The sequence below is a fragment of the Mastigoproctus giganteus genome, chromosome 1 (genome assembly GCF_048544385.1).
Source record: "Mastigoproctus giganteus isolate SK-2022 chromosome 1, ASM4854438v1, whole genome shotgun sequence".
Taxonomy (NCBI): Eukaryota; Metazoa; Arthropoda; class Arachnida; order Uropygi; family Thelyphonidae; genus Mastigoproctus; species Mastigoproctus giganteus.
This window is the reverse complement of record NC_143575.1, coordinates 183,953,761-183,976,585: the sequence shown is the minus strand read 5'-3', so window position 1 is coordinate 183,976,585 and position 22,825 is coordinate 183,953,761. Positions and strand designations below refer to the sequence as shown.

The window sequence follows — 22,825 nt, the reverse complement described above, 5'->3', positions numbered from 1 at the left end:
AATGAAAGCAAGAGGTTAAATTCATGATAAATACAACCTAGAAGAGAAAAAGAAGTAAATAATGTACATAGTAGAGCAAGAAAAGGATGTAAAACTTTGTGAAGAAGAAACAAAGATAGCATAGGAAGAGTATAGTTTCTCTTCATTAGTTTTATGCATTCGTAAAACTAATGGCTCACAAGAAATAAAAAGAAAAATATAGGAAAGCAAAAAGTAAAGGAAATATAGAAAAAATGGGATGGCTTATGCAGTTCAGGGACACAAATCTCATTCCTAAAAAAAGGAGCTTGAAGAGAGTATGAATCATGAATTTAAAGTTAGCTATGAGAGAACAATATTATATATATATATATATATATATAAAATAAAATTATTAATACAATGCCAGAAGCATAGCAAACCAAATGAGCCAAAATAAAATAAACCATATATCATAAGATAACATAAAAGGGAGGAAGGATAAAGGGTATTGCAGAAGGGTAACATTCCTAAAATAATTTAGAACAAGCCAAAAGTTACATTATTATGTAACAAATTATAATTTAGAATCCAATTGAAGATAATTTAATGGCGCCCCCAGAATGACACCCTTTTCCAAATCATGTGAAATATCATTTAAAAATGAAACAAAAACCAACTACAATACTGGACCAAATAAAATCATTAAAATGAAAGACTGGCATGTTCTAAATTATTTTAGGAACATTTCCTTCTGCAATACCCTTTCTCCTTTCCCCCCCCCCCCCCTTTATGTTATCTTATGATACATGGTTTATTTTATTTTTGCCCATTTGGTTTGCTATACTACTGGTATTGAATTAATAATTTTATTTTGTATTTTAAGTCAATTTATTTCACAAGGTAGTAGTGAGTTGGTTAGTTAACACACGTTCATACTGCCCTCTATATCCTAATTTTTGTTATATATTTTCGTTCAACAGTTATTGTCACTGTCAGTTGTATGGTCTTGCCACGTGAGTGCTATATTCTATTTCTGTTATAATTTCTCACTGCATAAGGATCACCATTATTCAAATCCATTGATCCACAGATCAATCAGTGTACTGGTTCGTGTATGCTTGGATTTGTCTAATGTTCTAAATTCCCTGACCCATTACTGGCCTTCTGTCGAGATGGGGCATAATGATCAGTCTTATCTTCAGTTGGATTCTAAATTGTAATTTGTTACGTAATATTGTAACTTTCGGCTTGTTCTAAATTATTTTAGGAATGTTTCCTTCTGCAGAACCATTTCTCCCCCCCCTTTATGTTATCTTATGATATACACTGATGAGCCAAAACATTATGACCACCTACTTAATATGATGTTGGTCCTCCCCCAAATGCAGCCAAAACAGCTCATACTCGGCGAGGCATGGATACTACAAGATTTCTAAATGTGTCTTGTGGTATTTGGTACCAACATGTAACCAGCAGATCCTTTAACTCCTGTAAGGTTCATTGTTGAGACGCCGCAGATCGGAGTTGCTGTTCCAACACAAACCACAGATGCCCGATGGGATCGATGTCTGGAGAATTTGGAGGACAGGGTGATACTTGGAAGTCTTCCTCATGTTCTGCAAACCAATCTTGAACAATCCAGGTGGTGTGGCATGGCTCATTATCCTGCTGAAAGACGGCACCGCCAGAGGGAAAGACCGTTGCCATGAAAGGGTGTACCTGGTCAGCAATGATGTTTAGGTAGGTGGTAGATGTCAGAGTGCCTGGCACATGGATGACTGGACCCAGGGTATCTCAGCAGATCATCGCCCAAAGCATGACACCGCTGTCATGGGCTTTTTTTCTTCCCACGGTGCATCCAGGCGCCATCACTTCCCCAGGTAAATGATGCACACGTACCCGGCCATCCACATGGTGCAACAGGAAACGTGATTCATCGGACAGATGATTGAATCAGTCATGGTCCAGTTTCAATGCTCAAGTGCCCATTGTAGGTGTTGTTGCCAGTGAACCATAGTTAGCATGGGCTCTCAGAGCGGCCTGCTGCTATGCAGCCTCATTTTCAGCAGGGTTTGATGTACTGTGTGTTGTGACACATTACTCCCATCACCAGCATTCCTATTACCGGCGAGTTGTGCCACAGTCGCCCTTCTGTTGCCATGTACTATTCGGGAGAGCCTTTTCTCACCTCGAACATCGATGAGCCCTGGTTGTCCAACACCTCGCTGGCGGTTTGTGGGTTTCCCTCCTCGGACCACTTTTGGTAGGTACTAACCATGGCTGACCGTGAGCACCCCATCAGCCATGCTGGTTCGGATATGCTCTGACCCAGTCGTCTGGCCATTACAATTTGGCCTTGGTCAAACTCGCTTAAGTCCGCTGCCTTGTTGGAACAAACTTCCATCTGGTGTTGTAGACGTGAGCAGTTTGAATAAATTCAAAGAAAACTAGAGAAACAATTGGAGAGGATGGACAAGTGATATATTTTTTTTTTTTTTTTTTTTTTGCTGATGTATATCTTTGCATCATTTGTCAATATTAATACCAACACCTCTTTTCTCTCCTTCTGATATTCAGGGTACTTCCACCTGGAGCTGGTTTAGACTGGCCTATGCTGAAAAATTTGAGCAGACTTTGGATCCTTACTAGTAAATCAAAATTTGACCTGGCCCACAGCGGCTCAGCAGTTCCAGCCGGTCAGGTCAAATCAAATTTTGATCTTTCATAGTCGCAGTTCACATTCTGACATGTCATGACCATGTGGAATGTGACTGTGGCACCATCAAACCATGGATTATTTGTCCTGTCCTTTTTCTGGACAGCCATGCTCCATACAGGACCTTGCTTCATGTTCTGATAATGAATTGCATGTTTACATGTAATATGTAAACTTTTAGATTAATCTGGTTTGCCTGTTGATATATTTTATACTTTGTAAGCTTTCAATATTTCAGTTTGTTTGAACTGAAATATTGCAAGAAATATTTAATTTGTTTGAAATTTGAATTTGAACTTTTTTAATGTTTCCTTTATATGTGATCAACCACATTACTGCACTATTTGATTATCTATGACTTGCATTTTCTGTGCCTTAGATTCAAAATAAATAAGTAGTATATAAGATAATAAATAATTTGCTTTGCAAAGAAAAAAAATATATTTTGTTTTGGAACTTTTTGTTTATATTGATAATATATATTTATAAATTTAATAAGTGATTGTTAATTTGAATAAAATTTGAAATACACAGGTAGTGATGATGCCTTCCTTACCTTTTAAACTTGGTCCCCGGGTATTTCGATTGCTAGTAGATGTTGTCCTCTTTCATGATTTTTCAGTTTCTAATGTAGCACACATGTTAAAAGTAAGTTACTGTTTATATATTATAATTAGTAATTCTTGTTACTTTTAGTGTCGAATAATTCTATGAGTGAAAAGGAATATATGAGGAATTTATTTATGATAACTATACTAACTATGTGATACTTGATAGAAATGTTCAAAGTTAATGTATGTTTATCTCTAATGTACAAAAACATTGAGCAGAAACATTGACTCATTAACATTGAGCAGAAAAGACTCCAAGTTGCCTTAAGTCACTTCCAACATTCAAGTTATCATGTTATAATTGTCCTTATATTTTACAAGATGTGATCAGAAAGTGCAGATACTGACTCTGTATCCTGAAACTGCAGTGTCATAACTAGTGAGTTGTAGGCGCCTCCGTAGCCAGGTGGGAAGGAGCAGCAGTGCGTAGCATATGCTTCTTGATTAGACCGGGGTTCGAGCCCATCACCACCAAATACGGAGGATGCGGAAAGGTCAGGGAATGACCACCGCATATTCACGGAGCAATATGGCCTTAGTTGCTAATGCTCCTAAAAACCAAACAACAGTAATGCACGAATCATCCATTTATCTGCAGTCAGTCTGAATTAGAGCACATTGAATAGAGGGTGTTTTATGTGTTCCATAAAACAATGCTTTATCACATTTTAAAATGACAGATTTTACTGTCCAGTGAATTTGCATTAAATATTGTTTCAAGTTAGAGAATAGTGAACCGAAACTCATGAAATGTTAAAAATAACTTTTGGAGATGATGCTGTGTGTCATTTGGAGAGTTTTTAGTGGTTTACAAAGTTTAATGAGGAGCTGCTTGTCCATCAAAGGTGATGCTCCTTGCTCGCTGCCCTTCAGTTTCGAAAACCAGTGATTTAATCATTTATTTGTATTTGTGATCTGATCAGAGCGATTGACACCCATTAGTATAGTTGCTATTGAAATTAGTATTTCTTAAGGATACATTTTTAACACAGGATTTTTAACATTGAGTAATTTAGACTATGTATATAAAGTGCTTAGCATCATAATACACAGCCATTTCTGAATAAACAGAAAATTTTTAAGGTGGCATCGTTTTAGGTTATATCTCATATTGTGAATGCCTTCACAACGAGTTGCCATGATATTGCACTACTTCGAATAAGTAACGCTTCACCTAAGGAGAAGACTAATGTTACTTATTCTCAGATAGGTACCACCACCCAGACAGCACTGTTTCAGGGCTATTTGGCCCTTCGTCAGTGAGTGGGTAGGTACCCAAGTGATGCAATGATGGCAAAAACAGTTATGAAGTATAACTCCATACATAGTCTAAATTTGTTCGCAGCTTGAGGCTCTAGCCCTAAATGCGCCTTAGTCTAAATACATCATACACCATCAGGCATCTCTCATATTGTGGAGTTATACTTCATAACTGTTTTTGCCATCATTGCATCACTTGGGTACCTACCCACTCACTGACTAAGGGCCAAATAGCCCTGAAACAGTGCTGTCTGGGTGGTGGTACCTATCTGAGAATAAGTAACATTAGTCTTCTCCTTAGGTGAAGCGTTACTTATTCGAAGTAGTGCAATATCATGGCAACTCGTTGTGAAGGCATTCACAATATGAGATATAACCTAAAACGATGCCACCTTAAAAATTTTCTGTTTATTCAGAAATGGCTGTGTATTATGATGCTAAGCACTTTATATACATAGTCTAAATTTGTTCGCAGCTTGAGGCTCTAGCCCTAAATGCGCCTTAGTCATTGAGTAATTTTTAACACAGGTTTTGGGAGGGCAACATGCTGCTGATGTTCCACACTTTGTTTCTTCCATCATTATTGATTATGAATCATGGGTGTGGCTATATCCTAGAAACAAAGGCTCATCCTCTAAATGAAGACTTCATCTTTTCCAAGGCCCAAAAAAAGAGACAATCTTAATGAAATTTGAAGATATGCTTATTGTATTTTTTATTTACAGGACATTATTCATAATGAGTCCCACATGGTCAAACAGCAAACTAGAAATACTACAAAACAGTTCTATAATGATTGTGCAGCAATCATTATAGAACTGTTTTTATAATATTATAAATATAATTTTTTTTAAAAGTTACTTTCTGTGGTATTTTGTAAATTTAACAATGGTTTTGACAAGATACACTTTGAACACTTCATCAGAGGGTATCATGACTCATACAGAAATAGCTGATGGCAATTTTGATTAAATCATGATTTCATTGTTTGCAGAACATGTGGTATGTACTCAAAGGTTAATCTAGAAGATAATCGTAGCTCACCTGGTAATTCTTTTCTTTGTCACCATTGTACAGCATGTACTGATCTAAAGTTAAAATTTGGTGCATTGCTAGAAGAATTTGAGTCAATGAAAAAACAGTGCTTGCCCTCAAGAATAATCATATAATGTAACTGGGAGCTCATCAGGGACTCAAGATGCTAGTAACTTACCAAGTGATGCACTCCCAATTCTGGCTCCAGAACTGAATAACCAAGTGCAAACTGCTCTGGTTCAAAAGGATTTAGTTCTATTAGGAGATTCCATTGTTAGAGAAATGGGAATTGTTTTTTGTAATAAGGATAGATGGACTAGAACCAGGGTATGTCTGCCAGGAGCAACAATTAATAATGTCACCAACAGAATGTCAGATTTTAAGGAGGGTAAAGAGAATATTATTATTCATGTGGGGACTAATGATATTAAAACACACACGATATGATGATTTATTAGATAAATATTGGACCATGCAAAAGAAATGCCGCAAGTTAGGTCAAAATGTCCATGTGTCTGACAATTCTGTCCAGGCACGATAGGAGGGATTATATGCTGAAAGCCTTGTGAATTAACTCAAGACTTGAAGGACTCTGCAAAGCTTTTGAGGGGGGGGGGGAATTTTTATTATCTTGATCCGTACTTGTAGGTAGAAGGAATCAGTAACTGTGTACAGTTTTGTAGAGATGGGATACATTTAAACAAATGTAGTGCAAGAGTTTTTGCCAATATTATTGATATCTGATAATACTGGTCAAAGTAACGCTTGCATATACCCCAAGAGTTCTAGTTTGGTACCACAACAGATCATATCGGCAATAAGTTCTGAGGGCAGAAATGTTTCAAATGAGTGGGTAACTAATGTCAGGGAAGAAAGCTTAAATAATTTCAAGGGGTGTGTCAGAGTAGTTAACTATACACGAACTTTCTAAGTCTTACTTGTTTATACAGTAATGTCAGAAATGTCTTCAATAAAATGAGTGAATTCAAACTGCTGGTTAGGATGAGTAATGCCGACATAATAGAGCTTATGGAAACATGGTGCCACCTGGAAATAGTGGGTGATGAGTTTCAGTATGGTATGTACAATGTATTTTGGAAGCATAGGGCAGATTGAAGTGGTGATTGAGTCATGCTTCTTATCAAAAGCAGCCTGAGTGCAATGAATGCTTTCTCGGATTCAGGCGTTTTGCATGCTATTATAGAAACTGTATGGTGTGAGATTGTTGGAAGCAAAGGTATAATGAGAGTGGGAGTAATTTACAGTCCAAGTGATTGTGAAGGTTATGATGAGAGCCTCTACATTCAAATGGCATGGGCAAGCAAGCATGAATGTCTTATTATGGGTGATTTTAATTTGCCTCTAATTGATTGAAGCAAATGGGAAGGAAACCCTACATGGGGGACAAAATTTTTAAACCAACTAGATGATTGTTATTTGTATCAACATGTCAGGGAAAGTACTAGGGAAAAGAATATTCTAGACCTGATAATGAACCATGAACCAGATGATATAATAGGGCTGGGAACCAAGAGCAAGAAGTGAACACAGAGTTCTACGATGGATATGAAGAGAGAGGTAACAGTAGTTAAAGGCAAAGGAATGGGTTATAATTTCAGGAAAGGAAATTATGACAGCTTAAGGTGCTACATGGCCTCTATTATCCAGGTAGATATCTCACAGAGAACGAATCCAATTGTATACCTTTAAAACATTAATCACAGAAGCCTTGATTGTGTATATACCATTAAAAAAATATTCCATGAGGAGGATTCCAAGTTGGATGGATAATGAAGTTGCCAGATTACTTGAGCAGAAAAAGATGGCATGGAAAAGTTACAGAGCAATAAAAAGTACTGAAGCCTATAATAGCTACAAATTGATCTGTAATAGAGCCACAGGAAAGGCTAGGCTGGCAAAGATTGCAAAGTGTGAGGATAGCAAATTCTTCACATGTATAAATGCAAAGAAGAGAAGGACAAATCAGATCTGACCCTTATGTAGTGGACATGGGATATTATTACCTACCCCAGCTGAAGTTGCAGATGAACTCAACTGTTACTTTGCTATTTTAAATATCAATACTTTGCATTCATATTTACAGAAGAAAAACCCTCTATGTCAATGGGAAATTATGGGAGTGAAGTTGAAAAGTATGTAATTAATGATTTGAAATTTTACATGATTATTTAATGAAAAAACTTTCAAGCCAACAGGCGAGTAAGGCTCCTAGGGTTGATGGCATATACCCTATAGTTTTAAGGGCGGCAGCAAGTGAGTGCATCGAACCATTAAGGCTAATTATGAGAGCATCATTGGACTCATGAGAGATTCCTTTGGATAGAAAAATGCCAGTATATGCCAATACATAAAGATTGTTCTAAGAGTGTAGTGGGAAATTACTGACTGATCAGTGTAAATTAAGTAGTAGGGAAAATCATGGAGGCAGTGGAGCAATGGAATTCAGGATCATTCAGAGTGAAATGGAATTCTGAAGGATACATGGCATGGTTTTGTAGGGAAAATCCTGTTTAACAAATATGGTTAGCTATTTTGACAGGATGACTCATGAGCTGTATTTAGGGAATAATTTCAACATTGTTTATTAAGATTTCAGCAAAGCATTTGACTCAATCCCACATGAGCAGTTACTTTATAAGCTGGAACAGTTTGGAGTCACAGGGAAAATTCTTAGGCGGATAGCAAGATGACTTCAGGCCAGGAGGCAGAGGGTTGCGATAAATGGTTATTCTTCAGACTGGGTTAATGTACAAAGTGGGGTTCTCCAGGGATCAGTATTGTGACCACTGTTATTTTTGATTTTTTTAAAATTACATCAATGAGGGGATAGAGGGTGTGATGTCTAAATTTGCAGATGATGTTAAAATCGACATTATAGTTAATGACCATCACCAGGCAGAGCTTCTTCAGTGTGACCTAGATAGAATTCGGGGATGGTCAGGTATCTTCAGGGGCTAACATCTGGTGAGTATGGGCTTGGTACACACACACACACACACACACACACACACACACACACACACACACACACACACACACACACACACACACACACACACACACACACACACACACACACACAGGTGCCTCCGTAGCCAGGTGGGAAGGAGCAGCAGTGCGTAGCACACGCTTCTTGATTAGACCGGGGTTCGAGCCCGTCACCACCAAATATGGAGGATGTGGAAAGGTCAGGGAATGACCACCGCATATTCCCGGAGCAATATGGCCTTAGTTGCTAATGCTCCTAAAAACCAAAATAACAACAACACAAACACACACATCCAGGCGTGTGCGCGCGCGCACACACACACACACACACACACACACACACACACACACACACACACACACACACACACTCACTCACTCACTCACTCACTCACTCACTCACTCACTCACTCACTCACTCACTCACTCTCTTTCTCTCTCTCTCTCTCTTGGTAATTCAGAAATTTTTTTTTTTTTTGGCTGGTGCAGTAAGCCTCAGACTTCCTTGCACCATATGACTATGCTTTAATTCAGCAAAATATAAGGTTTTATACCTGAGAAACCACAACTGCAAAATAACTTATACACTTGGTGGAGCTGAAGTCAGTAGTGGAAGAAAGTGATTAGACTGGGGTTCGAGCCCGTGACCACCAAATATGGAGGATATGGAAAGGTCAGGGAATGACCACCGCATATCCCCGTAGCAATATGGTCTTAGTTACTAATGCTCCTAAAAACCAAATAACATCAACAGTGGAAGAAAGGGACTTGGAAATTATGATATGGTCAGAATGAAGTTCTCTGAGCATTGTAGACTGGTTGCAAGGAAGGCCTGTGATGTCCTATTGATGATTTATCAAACATTTTCTAGTAGAGATAAGAATGTCATAATCCCACTATATAAGGCTATTGTTAGACTATATTTGGAATACTGTGTTCTAGTGTGGAGACTGCACCTAAAAAAAGTTATGCTTCTTGAAGCATCTCAAGATGGGTAACTTGCGTGGTGAGATCAGTGAAAGAGTGTCCATAAGAGAAAAGACTTCGAATGTGTGAGTTGCACAACTTGGAAACTAGGCACCTTAGAGGAGAATTGATTGATGTATTTAAGGCTCTGAGAGGCAAAAATGAAATGAATGAGGATGAAATTTATAAATGATTCTAGAACTAATGGCCATAAGTTCAAGTTATGGGGGATGTTTAGACTGAATTGCAGAAAGTTTTATTTTAACCAGCTAGTTATAAATTATAGGAATAAGTTACCTACTTGGGTGGTTGATGCTGACAGTTTCAGGAAATTCAAAGGTCAGCTGGAGAATGGAAATGCATAAGTTGTCTGTTTTCTTTTCTTTTATTATTTATTAATTATTTATTTTATTATTTTACTGTTTTTTTTTTCTTTTTTTTTTTTCTTCTTTTCTTTTGGCTAGTTCAGCATAAGCCTTAGGCTTCCTTACACCATATGGCCAATACTAATACTAGATTCAGAACAGAAACCACCTCAGGTGTATTTCCAAAAAAATAATATGTTAAAACAGCTCTTGGTTTATTGTTGCAACACAAATCATAACCCCTAGATTAACTGGACAGATATTGTTCTGATCACAGATTGGGATTTAAAATTAAGAATTTTTTAATCACTTTTATTTCTTGGTATGGACAGAAATATCCCAAAACTGTATCCTAAAAGTCTTCTTAACAACTGAATTTTGACACATTTGAAAATTAAAATTTGTTTCTTTCAGTCACAGAATTAGATAGGGACATCTGTACTAGGAGATATCCTAACATTCTTTCTGTCAATTAACATGTTTGCTGCCCCCTAAATTTGTAAATAATGGTTGAAAATTAAAAGTTTGGAATTTATTCCTAAAAGTGAACACTTACTTTTGTGCTGAGCTGTAAACCAAATCTTAAAATTTTATAAAAAGTTCTGACTTATCTTCACTGTTTATTTAACTTTTACTAGAATGACAATTCATCTTGCAAAGTTGCACCTTCATGGGGAGGGGAGGGGAAATAAGTTCTTAATTTGTAATTTCTCACATTTTTTCATCAAACCAAGTGGATAAGAGATGAGTTTTGCAAAGTATAGCAGCATTGGCTAAACTAAGATATGATAAATTAATACATTAAACACATTAGATAATATATGTATTGTTTTATATTTTGGTGACATTCAGTTATCAAGTAACATATCTTAAACATCACCACATGATATGTTAAATGGCTGTGAGATAGGATTTGTGTAGTATTCCTTTTTAAGGTGGGAGGGGTATATGGGTTAATGGATGTATAGGGTAACATGTTAACCCATTAACTGTATACTAAATTTCATGTTGAAATTTGGTACAAAGATTTCTGAGAATATTCTAAAATTCTGAAAATTGATATTATTAGATCCTTTCTCATCTGTTCCAGATTTATCACAGTGTTTCTATGAAGGAGGATATGGAGTGGAGACTGTGTGGTTGAAAGTATGTTGAAAATTGGTATCAGTCTCATTTTTCTTTGTCAATGCTCAGACATTGGAAATTAATATAGATTTCTCTGGAAGAGAACTGGTGGCATATCAAATCAGAATTGATCCTAAACCCTTCCAAGAACTAATAGAACATGTGTTGAAAATTTGTTATCATTCTGGCTTTTTCTTATCGAGTAATATCCAAATATCCCAAACATACTTCCATTTATATATAGAGATAACTTGAAATTTTATTTAAAATAAGAAAAATAAAAAATGCTGGATTTCTTTTAGTTTGATTTTAATGAAATTTGGGATGGATCCCTAAATCTTTCAGTGAGGTCCAGATATAAAATTTAATTAAAATCCATTTAGTGGGAGTCAAGTTGTTATTATGTAAACAGATATGATGATGGCAATAGGCACTTAATGCATAAATATGTCTGAAAATGAATTTTATTAGTTATCAGAACAAAATTAAAAAAAGAAAAAAAAAAGATTATTGTGTATTGTTCAGATGGATTTTAGTATTAGTATTAGCCATATAGTGCAAGGAAGCTACAGGTTTTTGTTGAACAGGCCAAAAAAAAAAAAATATATAGATAAAAAATACAAATTATGTGCTTCCCTCCTCACATAATTTACCTGGATTTTTACCTATGTGAGGATATTTACCTCACATAGGTAAATATCCATTTGACCTTTGAATTTCTTCAAATTATCAGCCTCAAACTACTTGCAGAGACGTTTTCCAGTAGTCAACAATTTTCTGGCTAAAAGAAAATTTTCAACAATTTGGTCTAAATCTCTTCCCCTATAATTTGAATTTATGGCCCTTAATTCTGAAATTCTTTATAACAGTGAAAATTCTACCTTCATTTGTCACTTATTTGGAGATGTCTTCATGGTTTAAATATCATCAGAGACTAGAAGAATTCGTAATGAACCCTTCAGTTACTAACCCCTCAACTTCAATCAGGTCCTGTCTGTGCCTGGTTGCCAAGCTCTGTAGCCTACATAATTGAAGTGTTTCCTTATATGGTCATTCTTTTTGCTGATTTCACCATGCAAATTGCCCATCCTTGGACCTTTTCAAGAAATTTGATGGCTTTTTTTTTTTTTTTGTTTTTCTTTCCAGATGAGATCTGCATGCTTGGACATGGTATATCCAAATGCAGTTTTACAATTACCTCATGCAGTGAGATAATGACCTCCCTATCTCCAGGATATTGTTCGATAAATCATGAGTAGGATACCATGGGCTTTCCTGGCCATTCATGAAGCCAGTTCAAATCATCTTGAAGAAGTGCTGCTTGGCACCATGCTATCTATCCCTTTGTTGATGTTATTTATGAAAATCAGAAACAACAGTGGTTCATGAACTGATCCTTGGTGGAACTCCACCTCTGCCTTTTGCTTTGCAGCCACCCTGCATTCTATCTTAGAGTCTTTCTAGTAATTCCAATGTTTTCCAGCTTATACCTTTTAGGGACTGCATCAGATTCCTTACTTAAAATTTGAACCACTATAGTTAAAATGATTGGCAATGTTGTTATTAAGTTATCTCCCATATTAAACAGGTAATATACTGCAAAGCTCAGCACTTATATTGGACTGTGCACAAAGAGAAAGCAAGTATAACTTATACACATAAAAGACAACAAAAAATCAATTACATTATGACACCATGATCCGCCACATAGTCAATTACATATAGATCACAGAGACCTACAATTAAAGCATGGATTTTTCTCTAGTTCTGTGTTCATGTCATCTTTTTATTTCTGTAATCGTGAGGGGGTTTAAATTAAAATTGTGGAAAGATGGTTGTAGAAAAGATGTGCAGAAATTTGCCTTTAGTCAGTTGGTGGTTGATTGCTGGAACAAACTTTCATTGGTCGTTGTGGAAGTTGATAGCTTAAATAAATTCAAGGAAGAACTGAACAAACTTTTGGACCGAATAGATGGGTGAGATGGGAAGGTTTTTTTTTTTTTTTTTTTTTTGCTGATGCTGTAAAAGCTTGCTTTCTTGCATCATATGCCTCTACTAATGCCAATCATGTACTACCCCCTCCTTAAATATATAGGTAAGTGTTGTAACACCACCTGTGATTAAGGGCCTCCAGACAATTCATCATGTACTGTAGTTGATGAACTGTAATTGATTTTATGTTTATACTGACAAAGAATATCATGGAAATATTGCTAAAATATTATCAATTTTTAGATAAATTTCTAAGAAATGTATCCAGAAATTTATAATATTTTAGCTGGATTTCAAGAAAATAAATTACCACTCATAAATATAATAAATTGGTGGTACTTCAGTGAAGATGTCTCAATTTGCAGATAAATATAAATTGTCATACTATTCAAATTTTTTACTGGTATTAGTGTTAATACTGTATTGGGAAAATGGTTCAAGTAAGCACGCTTATGTAGCATCAGTTAAAAAGAAGTAAATCTGCTATAGTCAAGGGAAATTCTATAGTAGGCAAGTCAAGGTCATTTATTAGCTAGCTTCTCTCTTTACTTTTGCCCACATAATTCATGCTACTGACTGCTTAGTGCATTTTTCAGATCAACAGTTTGTTGGAGGAGGAGTGGAATTGTATCATCAGTGTGTAGCCGAATAGCTAGTGAATGACTTTAACCTACCTGTAGAGACTTTTGACTGTAACTGTATAGGTGTTTCATTCGAACACTTCTTTCACTTGAGTAAATGACTAAATTCCTCTTTAAGTGTAGATAAACTTCTCACTTCAAAAAAACTAGGTGGAAATTTATTCCAGAGTTTTTGCTGTTTGGCCAAAGGCAACTTTTCTCACATCTATTTTGTAGTTATTCTTTCTTAATATGAATTGACACCTCCTTTTGTATATGACCTGAGAAAAAGTATTGGTACCCCTATTATTTAAGTATCAGTATTTAAGTATACAAAAAAAAAAACACACACAAATGGATTTATTGTATACCAGACCAACATATTGGAAATAGACTTTGCTGGCAAGTTACTGATGTTATGGGAAGATAGGTCTTTCAAAGATTTTATAAAACACCTTAGAACCTAGACACAAAATTCACATAAAAAAAAAAAAAAACATTAATTTTTTTTATCAATATTTGTTTATTTTGTTATAGACACAACATTTTTAGGTGACTGTTATTCAAAAAAAGTACATGATTAGGTAATATGTTTTTTAAACATATATTACCTAATTATTTTATATTGCTATTCATTTTCATCATTCCTATTTTGAGGTTTGATTTTTATTATTAAAAATAATTATTTGATTAATCAGATATTATGGTTTATTTCTTTTCATTTCTAGTTTTGCATGCTAGAGCATTTTTATTCCAATTCAGCTGCCATCCTGTGTTGCTTCAGTTCTGATAGCAAAAAATATGTGAACAAGATGTCTTCAGTACAACTATCTAAGCTTAAAGAACTACTTTCATTTATTAGGTGTGTTATTATAGCCTAATTAATGATAATATTGACTTAAAGAAAATGGTGACTGTTTTTCTTGTATTGATCTTTATCTTAGAGTAAAGATAAACCATAAAGTTTAATTTCCTCAACTAATAATTTTTGCCAGCAACTAAATTTTTCATGTGACACCCCATACATGGTAACTTAGGGGTTGAGATTCAGTAAACATGGCCAACTCAGTGTACTGCAATTATAATCCATCAGCCAGGGAACTGTTCATTCAGATATCGTGAGGTTCCTACTGAAATGGGTGCATGCTCCATTGTACTAGTAGTGCATTTGCAATCATATTTTGCAGAGGAATATTTGAAAGGTCTAGCAGTTCATTTTACAAAAATTTGCTGCAAATGTCACCTGTCAGATGTTGTGGGAACATCATTCAGTGCTCAGTTCACTGAGAGTATAAAATCTCTTCATGATTGAAACTGAATAAAATTTTGATTTGGTTTTCAATAATCACTTTCCTATCTCCAACACCCTATACAATAAACTCCTGTTATAACACTCCTGCTTATAGTGCTATCCCACTTTTAGTACATTTTTATTCTGATTTCATGGTCAATCCTGTGAGATAGGATCCTGTTTACAGTGCTCTTTGGGGCCAGTCCCTTCAAAAACACTGTAATGGGGAGCTTATTGTATATGAATGCATCAGATGAAAAATGTATCATTTTGAAGGAGTAAGTTGAGGACTTTGATTGTTATTACAGGATGATGGGGTTGTTACCTATTTTTAAAATACATATAGGAGCAAAAAATTGCATAAAATATTTATTTAATATTTATTCAAATTATGTTGTTCAACTTGTCACCATCTCTGAACAATTATTCAGAGATGCTGACAAACTGAATAAGGAAGGAATGCAACATAAATCCTAAAAGCATTTAAGGTTGTCACTAAAAACTAATGGCAGTGTGATCTGTGGATGATGAAAGTGTAATGAAAGAGTGTTTCACTTCTCAGTTGGATAAGAAGAACTTTAAGGAAGCAAGATGCTTTTCCTGTGCAGTCTGTGGTTGTAAAACTAGCTGTTGCCATTCTGTACAGAATAATTTGAAAACAGAACTAAAGTGAAAATCATGAAAGTCATACTGTGTGTGAGAGTTTTATTCATAGATTGTGATCAGAGATTGAGTTTGCTGAAATCATATCATTAAAGAACATTATTTGGTCAAATGAAGCCAGTTTGCACATTGAAGGCTTTCTTAGCAACAGTCATTACTAGGAACCAAATAATTCACAACAAAAACAGTGGAGAAAGAGCTAAACATATACATTTTAGCCATATCCATACATTTTGCAAGCTATAATGAATTCTGAAAGATTCATTGCTATGCTTAAATATTTTGTTTTTACTAAAGTTGTATGTTCCCAACATATACATGTACTGCATGGTTTTTATGTGGGATAGTGCTGAACCAAAACTTTGTTATTCCTGTGAAAAACTGGGTCCTCCATTTGTCATATGTTTGGAGATGTCTGATTGGTTTAAATATCATCAGAGAATAAACAAATTCTCAATGGACCCTTCAGTTATGGATGGAATTAGATGATTTTAGTTAGAAGGCCCTCTTCCCTCCCATTGCTTATTCTTGGATTTTCAGCCTACACAACATGAAATCAGTCTGTGAGCATATGTGTGTATACACATATATTAAACTGATGCAGTATGACCTAAGACATTGATGCATTTTGAAAACTAATAATGGTGTGAAACTGGTTTGACATTAAATTCCTTTAACAGATGAGTTGGCAGGCATACGCTAACAGAGTGGCCTTCAAGAAATGCAAATTTTATCCAGATAACTTTTTTTTTTTTTGGTTGGGACATAAAATACTAAGAAACAGTTGGAACAGAAAAAGCTAAAAATTGTTGATGAACTGGAAAAAATTATCAGGGAAGTGACTGGCAGCATTCCTTTGGACCTAATTACTTGTTCAGTGGAAAATATAGTTGTTAGATTGAGAAATATTGTTGATGGTGGTGGTGGTGCATATGTTGCCATTTTAAAGTAAATGATATGAAATTGTCTAATTAGCATTGCTTGATTAAATCTTTTGTTTTTACTTCCAACAAACATTTTTAAAAACAAGTGACTTTCATATCACACTATATACCATAATGTGTATTTTAAACTTAATTCAAGCAATCTCAGTTATTATTTTGCTGTAGAAAATAATGACTGAAGTAACAGTAGAAAAAACCTGTTGTGGTAAATATTAAATTAAAGCAACATAGTCAACGCACACAAGAGAGTCTCCCTTGCTGGAAGCACACCAGGATATTCCATTTTATTAGTAGGTGGAGCCACACTGTAGTGCTTAGTTATGCTCATGGTCTTATGCATTACTCTATACATGTAATTAAACCACACATGGCAACCTAATTTCTCTATTTCAGATAGTGGGAATACCTGATTTGATCATGTACAGAGCTCTGGGAGGGGAGGCTGTCTTATGAGGGTGAGCTATGCATTTCAACCTTTAGAAAATTCAGTCTTCTCACTCATATACACTGCCCTACCATTAATATCGTGACACTCCTCCATTGATAGTTGGTCAAGTCCTATCCAAGCACCATATCAGAGGTAGCTCTAAATATGCTTGTAGACCTTCTAGGAGATGGTAGTACAATTGCAAATGCAAGGTGCGACGATCAACGGAGTTCACAGATTTCTGACAAGGAATGATAATAGGATGTCAAATATGCAGTTAGTCTATACATGACGTTTGAATGGGACTGAAGATTCCTAGGTCAACAATTGGTGATGTGATCTGAAAATGGTAGATTGGTGCTGAAACTGTCATAAAATGACCCAAAAAAAAAAAAAAAAAAAAAAATCCCTTTAGAATGTGATAGAATCCTCTTTTTGGAATGCAGGTCAATGTTGTTGCAGTACACACAGGATTTCAGTGAAACAGTTGAGGCACGTGTTTGCTCCAGTACAGACTGTAGGATTTTGCATGATATGGATTTCTATGGATGTACAGCCATCCACAAAACTGTGGAGTGATGTGTCATGGTACATGGTCCACCAGCCTCACAGTTGTGCTTGGGTATGATGGATGCCCAGAGAAAACTACTTGGTGGACTGTATTGTGTCTTAGCAATGAAGTTTGGCAGAGGCAGTGTGCTGGTCTGGGGCTGTTTTTCATGGTTTGGCCTGGGACCATTGGTTGTTTTGGACAAAACCTTGAATGCTGAGATCTATTTAGATATCCTGGATAATAATGCATTACCTATGTTGCGGCAACACATTGCAGAAGGCACATACCTGCATTGGCAGGACATCACTCCATGTCATACCATTCTCATTATGAACAGACTGGTTTGAGGATATGAGCGTCGAAAAGTTTGACTGAACAGCCAAGAGCCCTGACCTCAGTCATATAGAGAACCTTTGAGATGAAGAGGATCATTGGGTGCATGTGACCAGAGATTGCCCAAAAAACAGAGCAGAACTGTTCACTGCTTTTAAGTTTAAATGGCAGAAAACTGGGGGAAAGTGTTCCACAGAGACTAGACTTTACAACTCACCTCATGTGAGTTGTAAAGGATAAAAGTTTCAGCACACTATTAGTTTTCCTGTAAATAACGTTTGTAGATATGCTGGTATCTGGATATTAATGTTAGGGCAGTCATCATCTATATGGTTCATCATATAGATCAGCAGTTCTCAACCTTTTTTGACTTGCAAACCCCTTTCAACATAATATTTTTATCATAAACCACTAAGCCTATATTCTCTGAAATCGAATAATAGTTCTGAATTTTTATTATAAAATATTTTCAGTACTACGTTTTTATACTGAATTTTTATTATAAAATATTTTCAGTACTACGTTTCAGTACTAAGGAAAAAAATAAGATAGTAAACTAATTATAAGGAATTGTGGGAGATGTGGTTTCTTTCATTGGCAATCCTTTGCTATTTTGTAGTTTACAAAATTATACCTATGTAAATCTAAGCATAGTGTTTTGTGGAAGGCGCCACGTGGTTTCCCATATTTGCGTCATGGTACTTTGTGAAGAAGTACAGAACCTCTGTAAAAGCCAGAAAAAGCGTAATGTCTGATTTGTGTCAGAGTAGTGTTATTTTCTTTTGTTGTGTCTCTGGCTACTTTGCCGCAGGGCCCCTAGTGGAACCCTACGTTGCCCACCACCAATACTGGGAGGCGAGCCAGGCTGTCCATTATACTCTGGAAGGTCTCTGTCAGGGTTGCCTGAGCTTCCTGACAAATATGAAAAAAATTGGAAGGATTGAGTAAGGAAATAGCAAAGAAAGGTGGGTCAGGATGTAGATAAATAAAAGTAGGCCATGGAAGAAATGGAAACAGGGAGGAGTGGGAAGGGGACTGGTCCCAGGGGATTAAAAGCATGGGCCAGGATGCCCTATGTGGGAGGAGATCGCACTGAGGGCAGTGGTTCTCTGTGTTTATTCTCACACTAGCCAGATCAGCTGTAGCAACGCCACCTTTATAATATCGATGACATTCTTAAGGTTGCACTGGCTGTAGCCGGTTACAGCATTGAGGGCAACTGAAAGCACATGATGTCAGCAGGGAAGGGGCATTTCCAAGTAGGTTGTCTCCAATCTAAGCAGATGCGATTACAGAATTTTTAGTGCGAAACCCCCTGAAACACTTTGGTGAACCCCTAGGGATTTGCAAACCACCGGTTGGGAACTGCTGATATAGATGATGGACCGCATATTATAGATCATTATGCTAACCTCTGATAATATTTATTCAGAATACAGTGCTGTATGTATCTTACAGGTACACCGATATGCTTAGTACTGAAAATAAAAGAGCTATGATTGGTGACATAAGAGAATTTAAGGTATTATTTTTGGAATTATTTTAAAAGACCCATGAGGATTTTTCTTGAGTTTTTAAAATAGCTTATATGATAACATACTTTTATATAATTTTCAGGAAATGTTAGATATAAAATTTAAGGTGTTGGATGTCATAATCTAATTCAGCTAATAGTCTGCATTTAAGAAATTTATTAATCATATAAACATATTGGGCACAGGAGATAAATCCTACAGTGAATATGTGGGGGAGGGGAGTGAAACATAATGACATATGAAGAATCAACAAACTATACAAGTTTGATTTATTATGGAGGAACATACAATCAGTGTGCACACTATAATATAACCTTGTTAACAGGAGAGAGAAATCATTTGGCCCTTTCCTATAAGAATTTCTAATCCTTCCCTAGATTTATTCAAACTATCCATTTCCACAATACCAGATGGAAGGTTATTCCAGCATCAATTACTGTTAAGCAAATTTTTGCATGTTTATCCTGCAACCATCTTTTTTCAATTTAAAGTTATGTCTCCTTATGTACATCATCTGAGAAAGAATAAGGATGCCATCAGCATCCTTATTCTTTCTCAGATAGTTTTCTGAAACTATTTAAAGCTTTGAACACTTCAATTAGGTTACCTTACAAATTCCTAGTCTCCATATTAATTAACAGCGCTAGAGTCATTTTTGGTAAAAATATCCTTTTTTTCCTCCCTGACTAACCTTGTTGCTCTTCTTTGCACTCATTCAAACAGATCCACATCCTTCCTAAAATGAGATTTCCAGACAGTACTTGTGATGAAGCCTAAACATTTCCTTATACAATAGGATAATCACTTCACTGTATCTACCAGAAAAATTCTTGTGTATCATTGATAGAAACTCAGAAGTTGTTCTAGCAGCATGTTTCAACCACTCAGAAAACTATGTATTAAGCTGAGAATAATAAAAACCTTTGTAAAAGTCATGAATAAAGATGGGGATGGATTTTTAACGTTAGAGCAGAACTGCAATATGTCCTCCTTAAAGATACATTTCTTGTGTTTGCATTTAGATTTTTTTCCCCACAAAATCTGTATACTGTCAATGATGAAAATGGTGAAAATTTTCATCTAGAGATATTGAATTGTCTGATGTAGAATGGCAATACCAGAGAAATGTGAATCCAAATTCACGTTCAAAAACCTGGATTTTTTTAAAATCTGTTGTGTGCTTGTTCCTGAGGATTCTGGATTTATAAGGTGCTACTGTGTTCATTGCAATCTCTGTTGTTGTCATATTTATAATAATAATAATAATAATAATATAATAATAAGAAATATAACTGAAAATATGCCATGTGGTGCATGTCTTTTGAACTACTGTTTAGCAGGATTTAGTATTAGTAATGAAGCAAGAAAGCAAACTAAAACAGCATCAGCCAAAAAAAAAAAAAAAAAAAAACATACCTTCTTATTTCACCTATCCATTCCCTCTAATAGCTGGTCTAGTTCTTCACTCAAGTTTATTTAAGAAATCAACTTCCACAAAAACAACAACAATAACAAATGGAAGTTTATTTCAACAATCAACCACCTATGGGATAAAGGCAAACATCCTCACATCCATTTTGTACACATTCTTCCCTCAATTCTAATGCTCCCTCATGTGAGTTGTCTAAGCACGAGGAAGAATCCCATCAGCATTGAGCAAGCTCAATCCATTTAAAGCCTTAAACATCTCAATCAGATCATCTCACAAGTGCCTAGTTTCCAGATGCTACAATTTGTGGAACTTAAGCCTTTCTTGATAAGAGAACTCCCCCGGTTCACCTTACCAATTTCATTGTCCTTCTCTGTACTCATTACACCAGCTCTACATCTTTCATAAAATGAGGCCTCCAAACATGTATGCAGTACTCAAGATGTGGCCTGACCATTGCCTTATACAATGGAATAATCACCTCCTTATCCCTGCTAGTAAAATGCCTGTATATCATTGATAAAACCCCACGAGCTGTCCTGGCAGTCTGTCTGCATTGCTCAGAGAACTTCATATCCAACTGCACAATTACCCCCAGGTCGTTTTCATTTTCCAATACTCTGAGTGTAGTACCACACAATACCTATGTTACCTTAATAACTCCTCACACATGAGGAGTTATTAAGGTTTGAAAATGGCAGAAGGTTATCAAATTGTAGCAGGGTGCTTAATGATTTTGTAATAACTGAGAGCAAAGTGGAGAAGAAATTGTTGAAGTTAAACATAAGAAAGGCACCTGGGGTGGATGGGATCTATCCAGTTATATTAAAGGAAGCGGCAAAGCAACTAAGCAAATCCTTAGCCATAATTATGAGAGCATCCTTGAACTCAGGGGAGGTCCCCACGGACTGGAGATGTGCAAATGTATCCCCAATTCACAAAGGGGGATTGAAGGGTGACACGAGTAATTACAGACCAGTTAGTTTAACTTCTGTTCGGGGTAAAATAATGGAGTCACTGGTTAAAGATGCATTGCAGGATCATCTAGAGAAGACTGCAGCAATAATTCAGACACAGCATGGGTTTGTTAAGGGAAAGTCTTGTCTGACAAATTTGATAGGATATTATGATGTGGTTACAAAGGAACTGGATGCAAAAAATAATTTTGATATCATATATTTGGATTTCAGGAAAGCTTTTGACACTGTTGCGCATGGAAGACTATTGTATACAAATTGGAGCAGAATGGTATTAAGGGTAAGTTGCTACAATGGATAAAAGGATGGTTGAGTGGGAGAAGACAGAGAGTGGTAATTAATGGGTGCTGCTCTTCGTGGACTAATGTTATTAGTGGAGTCCCACAGGGTTCGGTGTTGGGTCCTCTGTTGTTTTGTATATTTATCAATGATATTGATGAAGTTTAATCAGGCTTAGTGTCGAAGTTTGCAGATGATACAGAGGTTGGCAGGGTTGTTAATGACAGTAATGGCAGTGTGCTACTGCAACAGGATCTGGACAATTTTGGCAGATGGTCTAAGAAGTGGCAACTGAAGTTTAACCTTGACAAATGCAAAGTACTGCATATGGGTAGAAGTAACCCCAGAGAAACGCACCAACTGTGTGGTACTATACTTGGTGGTAGAAAATGAAAAAGACCTGGGAGTAATTGTTAGTCAGATATGAAGTTTTCTGAGCAATGCAGACAGGCTGCCAGAGCAGGTCATGGGGTTTTGTCAATGATATATAAGAATTTTGCTAGCAGGGAAAGGGAAGTGATTGTCCTTTTATATAAGGCAATGGTCAGGCCACGCCTTGAGTACTGCGCACAGGTCTGGAGGCCTCATTTTAGAAAGGATGCACAGAGAAGGGCAACAAGATTGGTGAGGGGAATGATGGGATCCTCTTACGAAGAGAGGCTTAAGTTCTGCAAATTGCAGTGGCTGGAGACAAGGCACCTCGCGGTGATCTGATTGAGGTGTATAAGGCCTTG

General features: G+C 36.2%; 1 protein-coding gene across 1 annotated transcript in view; it reads left to right on the top strand.

The window, feature by feature from the left end:
• The window catches only part of Orc3 (origin recognition complex subunit 3), a 381,867-nt gene that overhangs the window by 181,706 nt on the left and 177,336 nt on the right, over positions 1–22,825 (top strand). The window contains exons 9-11 of the mRNA XM_090390090.1: positions 3,212–3,325; positions 14,389–14,522; positions 19,330–19,393. Of these exons, the coding sequence (XP_090246216.1) occupies positions 3,212–3,325; positions 14,389–14,522; positions 19,330–19,393 (312 nt within the window). The remainder of the gene's footprint in view (positions 1–3,211; positions 3,326–14,388; positions 14,523–19,329; positions 19,394–22,825) is intronic.